The following is a 14,741-nucleotide window of genomic DNA, read 5'->3' as shown; positions in this document are numbered from 1 at the left end:
TGGGGGCTACTTGGAACAGCGCTGGTGTCGCTCAGCATCATTTCTTCTGCTCTTGCTAACAGATACGGAGGTTCCTGCGCTAGGAAGAGTGCTAATGTGAATGACGAGAGCACGGATATGTCCCTCTACAGGGATGATTTCACAGGGTCCTGCTATGAAAGACCACTTGTTCGATGGAGGCATTTTATTGACTGCAAATGAACGTATTTGGTGGGGCAAAGTGACAAGCCCCCCCGTCTGGCTAAGAAGCAGCTCAACCATATTCACTGGAGTATAGGATTCCTCTCTGCCTGGGGTCTGCTCCTGAGATGGCACTCACCAGAGGACAGCTGTCCTTCGTGCCATCTTTGGACCTGTTCTTTGCCAACCTCTTCTTCTTTTTGTGAAGTGGTTTGGATTCAAGAATCATTTCTTCAAGTTCAAATGTGGGATCACAGTTCAGTCTCCCTTTCTGAAAAGAAATGGAAAAGAAAACACGGTTTGTCTTTGTTCTGTGCCATTGAATTGTATTTTCATTCATCCATTCATTCAATCAATCATTCATTCATTCAACAAGGAACAATGAACTACTCCTATGGGATACATCAGCTACACTTTCTTCCTGATAATGAACAGTGACACACCCTCGCTGCACATGTCATTCACTTATCCCCATAATGCCACCCACCTTGCACACCCCACTTATTAACATCCACAGGTTCCCTTGATCTCCTTACGTATGTTCATTTCGTGAGGTTGAGTTCAGTTTCCCAATCTGTTCTTTTCACTTATTTTCTCATACTCTCCTTCTCATGTCATTACTACCTTTTCTATAAATATCATTTTTAACAATTCCATTTAAAAATACCATTTCTGGCCAAAATCTACCCAGTTCCCCATCCTGGCTCCCTGTTCTCCTGCAGCTAGAGCCAGCTGGCCCTCAGGCCTGGCTCTGCCCTAGTCTGGGCTCCTGCCACTTTGGTCAGGAGCAATATTGGTCTCCCTGACTTATCCCAGGTGGCTCTTTTCCATCCTGAGACCCAGCCCAGGATGCTGGCCCTCTCAGGCAGCACAGTCTGGTGGTTATAACATCAATGGCTCTGAAGGTGCTCAGAAAAAACAACAACCCAGTTCTGCTGCTTTCTGACCTTGAACTTCTTTGGGACTCAGTTCATTATCTGTAAAGTCTGGATAAGCATTCCTCCCTCATGCAAGATTAAACAAGTTAATAAAGTTCTTCATGTAGGGCCAAGTGAGAAGTGAGTCCTTGAGTAGGTGTCCCTGTTCCTGATTGGATGGGGGCCAGGGAGGGGAGGGACCAGGCACAACCGTGGGGGGGCTGCCAGCCTTGCCACTGAGTCGTACAGCCTCACCTTTCACCTGCGTGCCTTTGAGGGAGACATATAACCTCTCTCTGCCTCAGTTTCCTCATCTGTGTAAAATGCAGCAGGCTCATGGGTTGATGAGGATTAACTGAGATAGTGCTTGCAAATCTTCTAGAATGGGTCCTTCCTGATCCATGGCAGGCCTGCAATGACTGACCACTCCCTCTGCTGCCCTGCAGTCCCAGCCGCCTCCCATGGGAGCCCCGGCCTTAAACCCCAACTTATAAGCGAGGGTCTTGCTACCTGCCATCAAACTTGCCTTGGCCAGGCTGCCTCACCCCTCGATGTCAGCCAGTGCCCTGCCATGGCCAGGGCAGGAGGAGGAACCAGGGCTTTGCAGATAGAACTGGGGCAAGGCCTGGCTTTTCCACTCACTAGCAAGTCCCTCAACCTCTCTGGCCCTGTTTCCATAACTGCAAAATGAGGGTAAGTGCTCCGGACTTGTGAGGCTGGGGAGCAGTACTACGTTCTTTTCCCTTTCCCTTCTCCATCCTGGAGAGAGGGCCCAGCGGAACAGTCCCCGCTGGGATTGTCTGTTCTGACAGCTCTACCCCACCTGCCCCTGCCGGGATCCTCACACCGCCAACTGCTATGGTTCCACTAATAGTCCCCCTTCCCTTGGTATATCTGTCCCCCACCACTCTCCCTCTCCCAGTGAGCAGGTCAGATTCCAGGCCCAAGTCTTTCCTGGCCTGATCTATCTTCCCTCCCTCCCTCCCTTCCTTCCTTCAATGGAGGCTCTGGATCCAGACTGCCTGAGGTCAAGCCCTGGCTTTGCCAATTTCTCCTGAGTAATCGTGGGCAGTTTGCTTAACCTGAGACTATTCACTTAAGCTGAGACTACTAACAGGGCCCCCTTCCCTGTTGTGAAGCTTATGTGACATAATGTACGTGAAGCTTTAGAACACGCTTAACCCTATTGGCTGTTATCATTAACCGATTCATACTCATGTGACAAGTACATATCGAGGTCTTCTAGCAGCTTCTGGGGTCACCCTTTGCTCTGGGATCTCTGTCAGGCGAAGGTCAGCCAACCCACCCTCTGAAGCTCTCGGGCAATGGCGGATGCACGCGACAGAATGTTATTGACCGCTAACGCAGACCTAGGCACCTGTCCAGTGGGGAACCAGGGAGGGTGAGATCCACTCCAGGTAAGGGGATGGAGAGGCTGGCTGGGAAAACGTCCCAGAGGAGGCAATGACTGAGTTTCCTCCTTATGCAGAAGGCAGTTACCAAGACCCTCCAGTGGACCACTTGCTGCATTTTACGCTGAGTCTGGAAGGAGGGGGAGGAGATTTCCAAGTGGACAAGAAAGGCACTCCTGGAAGAGGAAGCAGTGTGTTCAGAGGTATGGAGCTAAGGAACAGTGTGGCCAGAGGGGACAACTGCAGGCATCTGCGTGTGGACCTCGGAAATCAGGTACAAATCCACCCTGAATCTCAGTGAAACGTGATTCCTCTGGTGCTCAGGTGACCGTGGCCAGCAGGGCCCCCACTGGACAGCTCCTGGCGTCTTCCTGCCCGCCCAGGTGGGGGACCCTGCACAGGGCGGGATGCTGTCGAACAGGACCTCACTCACATTGGGTACGAAGCCGGGCATCAGGGCCTTCTCCCACACCGCGTCCCAGTTCATGTCGGCCAAGTAGGGTGCGCTCTGGACGTCACCGAGGCTGGACAGGCGGCTCTTGGGGTCCTTGGTCAGGAGCTGCAGGCAAAGGGCAAACGTGCTCGCTTGGGCAGTGCACCCCACCGAGGTGTGTGGGGGAATCCGAAGGCGGAGTCTTGGGAAAATGAAGGTGCCCCGCTTTCTGCGTTCCATGAGTGTCCTGCCCTGTTTGGGCTGCTGTGTTGGAAGCATCACCTACACTTTATAGCCAGGGAGGAACTGAGGGGTCAGGCTGCTGGAAGGTCATCCAGCAATGGGCTCTTTGGACAGGGACTAGATTTTCGCCCGCCCTGCTCCCCTTGGGAACTCGCACCCTGTGACATGCCACCTCTCAATGAGGTCTGCAGAGGCTTCCAATTAAAAATAAAAAAGAATTAGCCACCTTGTTTTAGGACTTTCAGCTTGGTAATGGGATGCACAAAAGCATAATAAAATTTCTCCCTGGACAGCTATGAGGTGACCTCTGCAGTCTGATGGAATGGCCTCATTTGTAGCCAAGGGGTCAACTTTTAGCTTCCCTTCAAATGGAGTTTCTGCTAATAAGGGGTGATGCAGTAAAAGAAAAAAAAATAGCCGTACATTACCTTGCATCCAGAGGGGTTTTCAGCTTTCAAAACACTAGCTTATCTGGTGCAAGGACACTGAGGCTAAAAATGAAAGACGGGGCCCAGCTCTGGGAGGGCCACTCAGTAGCAGCGTGGCCCCGGCTGAGCTGCTGACTGTGCTGTGCATGTTTCCTCCTCCGAAAGTAGGAAGGATAATGGTAACTCTTCCACTTCTGGCTCATGATTCAGATGAGACCCATAGGGGATGGATGAGGACCTGGGACACACCAAGGCAGGATGCCATCCCCAGCTGCTGGCAGGTGGGAGCTGGAATCAGGACCCCCCGCCAGTCGGCTCCCACCTGCCACTGCAGCGAGTGGGCTACAGTCACACCATGGGAGGGGCATCTGGCAGGGTCTCACCTGCTGATCACGGTGGCCTCTCTCTAGGAACTGTCCCCAGAATGACGGGTACAGATTTAAACAGAGATGCTGCTTTAATGCCCAGGGCAGGGCAGCGGTGGAAGGGGGTGGCCACTGTTTAGAGCAGCAGTTAGTTCTCTGACTCCTGGGTGGGAGTCAGAGGTGGGTGGGAGGTGGAGGTGTTGGCAGGTGGGTAGAGCTTCCAGGTGATTCCAATCAGCAGTTGGTTAAGGACCACTGATGTCTAAAACCCAGGGGGTGAATCTCCCCTAAAGCAATTTAACTAATGAGTAATTCCCTAAGTCATCTACAGAGTTTGGAGGGATTAAGAGCTGACATCTGGAGTTCAGAGAGCTTAGATTTAAATCCTCCTCTGCCTCTAACAGCCCTGTGGCAGTGAGCGAATGATCTGCTTTCCCGAGCCTCAGTTTTCCCATCTCTACTATGGGGGCACTAACACGACTCCTCTCACAGGGCATGTAAGGACTAAATGAGCAGAGCCCCCATATAACATTCCCCCAACCAGTGCTGGCTGCCGTCATCATAATTCCTTCATTAAAGGTGACTGGCGCTGACCACATGCAAGGCTCGACTCTGTGTCTCGGAGGATTCCGAGTGAGTTTAGCTGAATGCCAGCCTCAGAAGGAGGGCGCCACGACCCACTACCCATGCTGAACTCGAGCTTATCAGAACACAAACAACAGGGCCTGCCCCACCATTTCTGATTCAGCAGGTCTGCGAGTGGAGCCTGAGAATCCGCATTTCCAACAAGTTCCCGGGGGATGCTGGTCCAGGAACCACCTTGGAGAACCACTGCTTTATTCTACTAGCAACTACTAGTTCCCAGGAAGTCAGGAGATGCCCAATGTCTTAAAGGTCAGTGAGTTAAAAGATGATTTGTAAAATTTTTAAAGAGCTATATGCATTAAATATTTCTAATTACTAGAAGCTTGTTATGGCGTGAGAAGAGCCTGTGGGCTTTGTTGTCACAGACATGACTAAAAGCCACCCTGTCCAGCGGCTTTGTTATCTTGATGCGGGATGATGAGAGTGTTTATGATGAGGCATTAGAGCACCGCTGACTTTATTACTTCCACCACTGTCCCGCCATTCATTTTCTCATTCCTTAATCTGCTGGTCTGCCTGTTACTGCACTGAGTGCCCAGCTCCCTGGCCAGGTGGGCTGGCGGCTGCCCCCTTACCTTCTTCAGCAGGGCGACCATGCCCTTGCACCACGTGGAGGAGTAGTGGACACGCTCCACCTTGAAGATGTTGAGGATCTCATCAATGGGGGTGGCCGAGTGGATTTCATATGGCCTCTGCAACCAAAGGACAACAGGCGGCATCAGAGAGAGAGACCCCACGTGGTTAAAACAGACATAGAGAACAGACTTGTGGTTGCCAAGAGGGAGGGGGAGGGGGAGGGATGGAGTGGGAGTTTGGGGGGGGGTGGGATGAATTAGGAGATTGGGATTGACATATATACACTATTGATACCATGTATTAAATAGATAACTAATGAGAACCTACTGTATAACACAGGGAACTCTACTCAGTGCTCTGTGGTGACCTAAATGGGAAGGAAATCCAAAAAAGAGGGGATATATATGTATGTATAGCTGATTCACTTTGCTGTACAGTAGAAACTAGCACAACGTTGTAACGCAATTAGACTCCAATAAATATTTTTAAAAAATAATAAAATAAAGTCAGCTCTGTGCCTTTAAGCTCCAGGCTTAGCCTTAATTTGTTTGTGTGGTTGTGGAGAAACCCAGGTCCTTCGACAAGAATACTGGCGCATATTAAGATCCATATTCATCTGTGTCAGGTAAAGAGTTCTACTGATGCTCGGTTCTCACTCATTGGCCTTAGGATGTCTTGACTCAGAAAACCAAGTGGTCTTTATAAGGTAAACTAATTACATGTTCTGCTGGGGAAAGTGATTTTGGCAGCAGGGCACTGGATATACTCATTATAGAGTGGAGGTGCATCTCTATTCCAGGAAACTCAGTTTACTAAGATGGCCAATTTACCGAGAAATGGAAGAAACAGGAAAAGAACTGCGGTAGACCTGTTATTTTATTTTTAAAAATTTTTTTACGTCTTTATTGGAGTATAATTGCTTTACAATGGTGTGTTAGTTTCTGCTTTATAACAAAGTGAATCAGTTATACATATGTTCCCATATCTCCTCCCTCTTGCGTCTCCCTCTCTCCCACCCTCCCTATCCCACCCCTCCAGGCGGTCACAAAGCACCGAGCTGATCTCCCTGTGCTATGCGGCTGCTTCCCACTAGCTATCTATTTTACGTTTGGTAGTGTATATATGTCCATGTCACTCTCTTACTTTGTCACAGCTTACCCTTCCCCCTCCCCGTATCCTCAAGTCCATTCTCTAGTAGGTCTATGTCTTTATTCCCATCTTACCCCTAGGTTCTTCATGACATTTTTTTCCTTAGATTCCATATATATGTGTTACCATATCGTATTTGTCTTTATCTTTCACTCTGTATGACAGACTCTAGGTCCATCCACCTCACTACAAATAACTCAATTTTGTTTCTTTTTATGGCTGAGTAATATTCCATTGTATATATGTGCCACATCTTCTTTATCCAATCATCCGATCATGGACACTTACGTTGTTTCCATCTCTTGGCTATTGTAAATAGAGCTGCAATGAACATTTTGGTACATGACTCTTTTTGAATTATGGATTTCTCAGGGTATATGCCCAGTAGTGGGATTGCTGGGTCATATGGTAGTTCTATTTGTAGTTTTTTAAGGAACCTCCATACTGTTCTCCATAGTGGCTGTACCAATTCACATTCCCACCAGCAGTGCAAGAGTGTTCCCTTTTCTCCACACCCTCTCCAGCATTTATTGTTTCTAGATTTTTTGATGATGGCCATTCTGATCGGTGTGAGATGATATCTCATTGTAGTTTTGATTTGCATTTCTCTAATGATTAATGATATTGAGCATTCTTTCATGTGTTTGTTGGCAATCTGTATATCTTCTTTGGAGAAATGTCTATTTAGGTCTTCTGCCCATTTTTGGATTGAGTTGTTTGTTTTTTTGTTATTGAACTGCATGAGCTGCTTGTAAATTTTGGAGATTAATCCTTTGTCAGCTGCTTCATTTGAAAATATTTTCTCCCATTCTGAGGGTTGTCTTTTGGTCTTGCTTATGGTTTCCTTTGCTGTGCAAAAGCTTTGACGTTTCATTCGGTGCCATTTGTTTATTTTTGTTTTTATTTCCATTTCTCTAGGAGGTGGGTCAAAAAGGATCTTGCTGTGATTTATGTCATAGAGTGTTCTGTCTATGTTTTCCTCTAAGAGTTTGATAGTTTCTGGCCTTATATTTAGGTCTTTAATCCATTTTGAGATTAATTTTGTGTATGGTGTTAGGGAGTGTTCTAATCTCATACTTTTACATGTACCTGTCCAGTTTTCCCAGCACCACTTATTGAAGAGGCTATCCTTTCTCCACTGTACATTCCTTCCTCCTTTAACAAAGATAAGGTGACCATATGTGCGTGGGTTTATCTCTGGGCTTTCTATCCTGTTCCATTGATCTATATTTCTGCTTTTGTGCCAGTACCATACTGTCTTGATTACTGTAGCTTTGTAGTATAGTCTGAAGTCAGGGAGCCTCATTCTTCCAGCTCCGTTTTTTGTTCTCAAGATTGCTTTGGCTATTCGGGGTCTTTTGTGTTTACATACAAATTGTGAAATTTTTTGTTCTAGTTCTGTGAAAAATGCCAGTGGTAGTTTGATCGGGATTGCATTGAATCTGTAAATTGCTTTGGGTAGTAGAGTCATTTTCACAATGTTGATTCTTCCAATCCAAGAACATGGTATATCTCTCCATCTTTATTTTCATTCATCAGTGTCTTATAATTTTCTGCATACAGGTCTTTTGTCTCCTTAGGTAGGTTTATTCCTAGATATTTTATTCTTTTTGTTGCAGTGGTAAATGGGAGTGTTTTCTTGATTTCACTTTCAGATTTTTTATCATTAGTGTATAGGAATGCCAGAGATTTCTGTTTATTAATTTTGTACCCTGCTACTTTACCAAATCCATTGATTAGCTCCAGTAGTTTTCTGGTAGCATCTTTAGGATTCTCTATGTATAGTATCATGTCACCTGCAAACAGTGACAGCTTTACTTCTTCTTTTCTGATTTGGATTCCTTTTATTTCCTTTTCCTCTCTGATTGCTGTGGCTAAAACTTCCAAAACTATGTTGAATAAGAGTGGTGAGAGTGGGCAACCTTGTCTTGTTCCTGATCTTAGTGGAAATGCTTTCAGTTTTTCACCATTGAGGATGATGTTGGCTGTGAGTTTGTCATATATGGCCTTTATTATGTTGAGGAAAGTTCCCTCTATGCCTACTTTCTGCAGGGTTTTTATCATAAATGGGTGTTGAATTTTGTCAAAAGCTTTCTCTGCATCTATTGAGATGATCATATGGCTTTTCCTCCTTCAATTTGTTAATATGGTATATCACGATGATTGATTTCCATATATTGAAGAATCCTTGCATTCCTGGAATAAACCCCACTTGATCATGGTGTATGATCCTTTTAATGTGCTGTTGGATTCTGTTTGCTCGTATTTTGTTGAGGATTTTTGCATCTATGTTCATCAGTGATATTGGCCTGTAGTTTTCTTTCTTTGTGACATCCTTGTCTGGTTTGGTATCAGGGTGATGGTGGCCTCACAGAATGAGTTTGGGAGTGTTCCTCCCTCTGATATATTTTGGAAGAGTTTGAGAAGGATAGGTGTTAGCTCTTCTCTAAATGTTTGATAGAATTCGCTTGTGAAGCCATCTGGTCCTGGGCTTTTGTTTGTTGGAAGATTTTTAATCACAGTTTCAATTTCCGTGCTTGTGATTGGTCTGTTCATATTTTCTATTTCTTCCTGATTCAGTCTTGGCAGGTTGTGCATTTCTAAGAATTTGTCCATTTCTTCCAGGTTATCCATTTAATTGGCATAGAGTTGCTTGTAGTACTCTCTCATGATCTTTTGTATTTCTGCAGTGTCAGTTGTTACTTCTCCTTTTTCATTTCTAATTCTATTGATTTGAGTCTTCTCCCTTTTTTCTCGATGAGTCTGGCTAATGGTTTATCAATTTTGTTTATCTTCTCAAAGAACTAGCTTTTAGTTTTATTGATCTTTGCTATCATTTCCTTCATTTCTTTTTCATTTATTTCTGATCTGATCTTTATGATTTCTTTCCTTCTGCTAACTTTGGGGTTTTTTTTGTTCTTCTTTCTCTAATTGCTTTAGGTGCAAGGTTAGGTTGTTTATTCGAGATGTTTCCTGTTTAAAGTAGGATTGTATTGCTATAAACTTCCCTCTTAGAACTGCTTTTGCTGCATCCCATAGGTTTTGGGTCGTCGTGTCTCCATTGTCATTTGTTTCTAGGTATTTTTTGATTTCCTCTTTGATTTCTTCAGTGATCACTTCGTCATTAAGTAGTGTATTGTTTAGCCTCCATGTGTTTGTATTTTTTTACAGATCTTTTCCTATAATTGATATCTAGTCTCATAGCGTGGTTGGAAAAGATACTTGATACAATTTCAATTTTCTTAAATTACCAAGGCTTGATTTGTGACCCAAGATATGATCTATCCTTGAGAATGTTCCATGAGCACTTGAGAAAAATGTATATTCTGTTGTTTTTGGACAGAATGTCCTATAAATATCAATTAAGTCTATCTTGTTTAATGTATCATTTAAAGCTTGTGTTTATTTATTTTCATTTTGGATGATCTGTCCATTGGTGAAAGTAGTGTGTTAAAGTCCCCTACTATGAATGTGTTACTGTCGATTTCCCCTTTTATGGCTGTTAGTATTTGCCTTATGTATTGAGGTGCTCCTATGTTGGGTGCATAAATATTTACAATTGTTATATCTTCTTCTTGGATCGATCCCTTGATCATTATGTAGTGTCCTTCTTTGTCTCTTATAATAGTCTTTATTTTAAAGTCTATTTTGTCTGATATGAGAATTGCTACTCCAGCTTTCTTTTGATTTCCATTTGCATGGAATATCTTTTTCCATCCCCTCACTTTCAGTCAGTATGTGTCCCTAGGTCTAAAGTGGGTCTCTTGTAGACAGCATATATATGGGTCTTGTTTTTGTGTCCATTCAGCCAGTCTGTGTCTTTTGGTTGGAGCATTTAATCCATTTACATTTAAGGTAATTATTGATATGTATGTTCCTATTCCCATTTTCTTAATTGTTTTGGGTTTGTTATTGTAGGTCTTTTCCTTCTCTTGTGTTTCTTGCCTAGAGAAGATCCTTTAGCATTTGTTGTAAAGCTGGTTTGGTGGTGCTGAACTCTCTCAGCTTTTGCTTGTCTGTAAAGGTTTTAATTTCTCCATCAAATCTGAATGAGATCCTTGTTGGGTAGAGTAATCTTGGGTGTAGGTTTTTCTCCTTCATCACTTTAAATATGTCCTGCCAGTCCCTTCTGGCTTTAAGAGTTTCTGCTGAAAGATCAGCTGTTAACCTTATGGGGATTCCCTTGTGTGTTATTTGTTGTTTTTCCCTTGCTGCTTTTAATATGTTTTCTTTGTATTTAATTTTTTACAGTTTGATTAATATGCGTCTTGGAGTGTTTCTCCTTGGATTTATCCTGTATGGGACTCTCTGTGCTTCCTGGACTTGATTAACTATTTCCTTTCCCATATTAGAGAAGTTTTCAACTATAATCTCTTCAAATATTTTTTCAGTCCCTTTCTTTTTCTCTTCTTCTTCTGGGACCCTTATAATTCGAATGTTGGTGCATTTAGTGTTGTCCTAGAGGTCTCTGAGACTGTCCTCAGTTCTTTTCATTCTTTTTTCTTTATTCTGCTCTGCAGTAGTTATTTCCACTATTTTATCTTCCAGGTCACTTATCCGTTCTTCTGCCTCAGTTATTCTGCTATTGATCCCATCTAGAGTATTTTTAATTTCATTTTTTGTGTTGTTCATCATTGCTTGTTTCATCTTTAGTTCTTCTAGGTCCTTGTTAAATGTTTCTTGCATTTTCTCCATTCTATTTCTAAGATTTTAAATCATCTTTAGTATCATTATTCTGAATTCTTTTTCAGGTAGACTGCCTATTTCCTCTTCATTTGTTAGGTCTGGTGGGTTTTTATCTTGCTCCTTCATCTGCTGTGTGTTTTTCTGTCTTCTCATTTTGCTTATCTTACTGTGTTTGGGGTCTCCTTTTTGCAGGCTGCAGGTTCGTAGTTCCGGTTGTTTGTGGTGTTTGTCCCCAGTGGCTAAAGTTGGTTCAGTGGGTTGTGTAGGCTTCCTGGTTGAGGGGACTAGTGCCTGTGTTCTGGTGGATGAGGCTGGATCGTGTCTTTCTGGTGGGCAGGTCCACGTCTGGTTGTGTGTTTTGGGGTGTCTGTGGACTTATTATGATTTTAGGCAGCCTCTCTGCTAATGGGTGGGGTTGTGTTCCTGTCTTGCTAGTTGTTTGGCATAGGGTGTCCAGCACTGTAGCTTGCTGGTCGTTGAGTGAAGCTAGGTGTTGGTGTTGAGATGGAGATCTCTGGGAGATTTTCGCTGTTTGATATTATGTGGAGTTGGGAGGTCTCTTGTGGACCAGTGTCCTGAAGTTGGCTCTCCCACCTCAGAGTCACAGCACTGACTCCTGGCTGCAGCACCAAGAGCCTTTCATCCACACGGCTCAGAATAAAAGGGAGAAAAAGAAGAAAGAAAGAAAGAAAGAAAAAGAAAGGGAAGAAAGAAAGAGGATAGAATAAAATAAAAGTATGATAAAATAAAATAGAAGTAAGATAAAATAAAATAAAGTTATTAAAATAAAAAATTATTAAGAAAAAAATAAGAAAAACAAAAAACGGATGGATAGAACCCTAGGACACATGGTGAAAGCAAAGCTATACAGACAAAATCTCACACAGAAGCATACACATACACACTCACAAAAGGAGGAAAAGGGGAAAAAATCATAAATCTTGCTCTCAAAGTCCACCTCCTCAATTTGGGATGACTTGTTGTCTATTCAGGTATTCCACAGGTGCAGGTACATCAAGTTGATTGTGGAGCTTTAATCCGCTGCTTCTGAGGCTGCTGGGAGAGATTTCCCTTTCTCTTCTTTGTTTGCACAGCTCCCGGGGCTCAGCTTTGGATTTGGACCCGCCTCTGCGGGTAGGTCGCCTGAGGGCGTCTGTTCTTCACTCAGACAGGACGGGGCTAAAGGAGCCGCTGATTCGGGGGCTCTGGCTCACTCAGGCCGAGGGGAGGGAGAGGCACGGATGCGGGGTGAGCCTGTGGCGGCAGAGCTTGGCGTGACGTTGCACCAGCCTGAGGCGCGCCGTCTGTTCTCCCGGGGAAGTTGTCCCTGGATTACGGGACCCTGAGAGTGGCGGGCTGCACAGGCTCCCCGGAAGGGAGGTGTGGACAGTGACCTGTGCTCGCGCACAGGCTTCTTGGTGGCGGCAGCAGCAGCCTTAGCGTCTCATGCCCGTCTCTGGGGTCCGCGCTGTTAGCTGCGGCTCGCGCCCGTCTCTGGAGCTCCTTTAATCAGCGCTCTTAATCCCCTCTCCTAGCGCACCAGGAAACAAAGAGCGAAGAAAAAGTCTCTTGCCTCTTCGGCAGCTCCAGACTTTTCCCAGACTTCCTCCCGGCTAGCCGTGGTGCACTAGCCCCCTAAAGGCTGTGTTCACACCGCCAACCCCAGTCCTCTCCCCGCGCTCCGACCGAAGCCCCAGCCTCAGCTCCCAGCCTCAGCTCCCAGCCCCGCCCGCCCCGGCGGGTGAGCAGACAAGCCTCTCGGGCTCAGACCTGTTATTTTAACTGTTAGAGCTGAGCTGGGCCTTGGGGACCATCTCATCCAATGTTTTTTCCCCCAAATCTTTTTACTCAAAATCCCAAACATAGAACAGATGAAAGGGAATAACAGTTCCCTGGGCTATTTAAACCTCCAAAGCCTGGACCTGTATGAACTGTTGAATCATCTCTTCAGGGTCCTATACTTCCAGGAAACACAGCTTGAAAACCCCTCCCTTTATGGAGATATAAAACCTGGAGGGGCAAGGTCCCAGAGTTCATTTCCCCCCAGGTTTTTGACTCCCAGCTCAGGGCTCTCTCTGTTTGCTTTACCGAGGGACAGAAAGGCGGTGCTCAACCCAAGGGCTGCCTCTCTCCCTTTCTTGGGTTAATATACCAACAGATTCCTCGTCTCTGTGGTTGAGCCCACCATCCGGTGTGTACCCAGCGGTTCTTAGTTCTGCTCCAACCTCTAGGAGCGCCATACCCCTTCCTCTATTAGCCATCACCCATACCTTCTCTGCCTACTGAACCCTAAGGAGAAGTGCTGACAGAGGTCAAAGGCAAGGGTAACACCGCGTGAGGCAGGTGGCTGGGGGGAAGCAGAGAGGGTAGAAGTCCTCATGGCACCATAGCGTGGGCTCTTAGGGCTCCACCCCCTGCTGCAAGGCCATGGGTCAGTGATCTGACATTCAGAATCTCATTTATTTATTTATTTTAAAGAAACTTGACTGAGACTTTATTTATCCATCTGTTATTTAGTCAGCAAATACTGTGTCCCCAAGGTATACCAACCTCTGCTCTAGGGGCTGGGGAATACGTTAGTAAATAAACAACAGAAAATTCCCCACCTCGTGGAGTTTACATTCTAGTGTGGGGACATAGACGATCAAAACACGTAAAATAGATATTACATGGTGTTACGTGTCTTAGAGAAAAAGGAGGGCCTGAGGTGTCTGTGGGCGGGGGAAGGAGGGGAGTTGCAACTTTATTTTTAAAAATTTTATTAGCGTATAGTTGATTTACAACGTTGTGTTGGTTTCAGGTGTACAGCAAAGTGAATCAGTTATACGTATACATATATCCACTCTTTTCTTAGATTCTTTCCCCGTATAGGTCATTACAGAGTATTGAGTAGAGTTTCCTGTGCTATGCAGTAAGTCCTTATTAGTTATCTATTTTATATAGTAGTGTGTATATGTCCAACCCAATCTTCCAATTTATCCCTCAGTAAGTCAGACAGAGAAAGACAAATATCATACGATATCACTTATATGTGGAATCTAAAAAAAGGGTACAGATGAACTTATCTACAAAACTGAAATAGAGTCACAGATGTAGAAGACAACGTTTGGTTACCAGAATCTCCTTTAGTCCCCTTGATTACTCCATGGCAGTGGTTCTCAACCGGGGATAATCTGTCCCTCCAGAGGACATATGGCAATGTTTGGGGACATTTTGGTTGTCCTTACTGGGTGGGGGCAAAGTCCTGCTGGTATCTAGTGGGCAGAGGCAGGGGATGCAGCTAAACATCCTACAGTGCACTGGGCAGCCCCCATCACAAAGCAGTACCCAGTCCCAAGCGTCCGTAGAGCTGAGGCTGAGGAACCCTGTGCTTTGCAACCACTGTTCTCCCCATCTGATAGACAAGAAACAGGCTCACCCCAGACATTCAGAAACTGTGCAACAAAGCTGGGATTTGATCCCCAAAACGTGTGATTCCAAAGCCCAGACTCTCGCTTGACCACCATGCTGTCGCTTCCATGGACAGCACCACACCGCCTACAGAGTGAAGCCAGTGCCTCCAGCTGACCTCAGGGTCCTTTCTAGACAGCCCCCAGACTGTCTTTCTGACTGCTGGTCAGTCTAAGATGTTTGCTGTGTCAGCCTCAGCTGCCCTTCCCGGTCTCTGCTCACACGGTTTCCCAACCAACTCATATATGATCCCCCTT

General features: G+C 45.2%; 1 protein-coding gene across 2 annotated transcripts in view; it reads right to left on the bottom strand.

Annotated features, from left to right (window-relative positions):
* Nucleotides 1–14,741, bottom strand: part of STK32B (serine/threonine kinase 32B) — a 344,771-nt gene that overhangs the window by 19,148 nt on the left and 310,882 nt on the right. For both annotated transcript variants that reach the window (XM_060147361.1, XM_060147362.1), the window contains 3 exons: nt 5,199–5,315; nt 2,943–3,068; nt 320–451 (listed from right to left, as the gene is read on the bottom strand). In XM_060147361.1, coding sequence (XP_060003344.1) covers nt 320–451; nt 2,943–3,068; nt 5,199–5,315 — 375 coding nt within the window. The remainder of the gene's footprint in view (nt 1–319; nt 452–2,942; nt 3,069–5,198; nt 5,316–14,741) is intronic.

Source organism: Lagenorhynchus albirostris, chromosome 4, assembly GCF_949774975.1.
Source record: "Lagenorhynchus albirostris chromosome 4, mLagAlb1.1, whole genome shotgun sequence".
NCBI classification, from domain to species: Eukaryota; Metazoa; Chordata; class Mammalia; order Artiodactyla; family Delphinidae; genus Lagenorhynchus; species Lagenorhynchus albirostris.
This window is presented reverse-complemented; position numbering and strand designations above follow the sequence as displayed.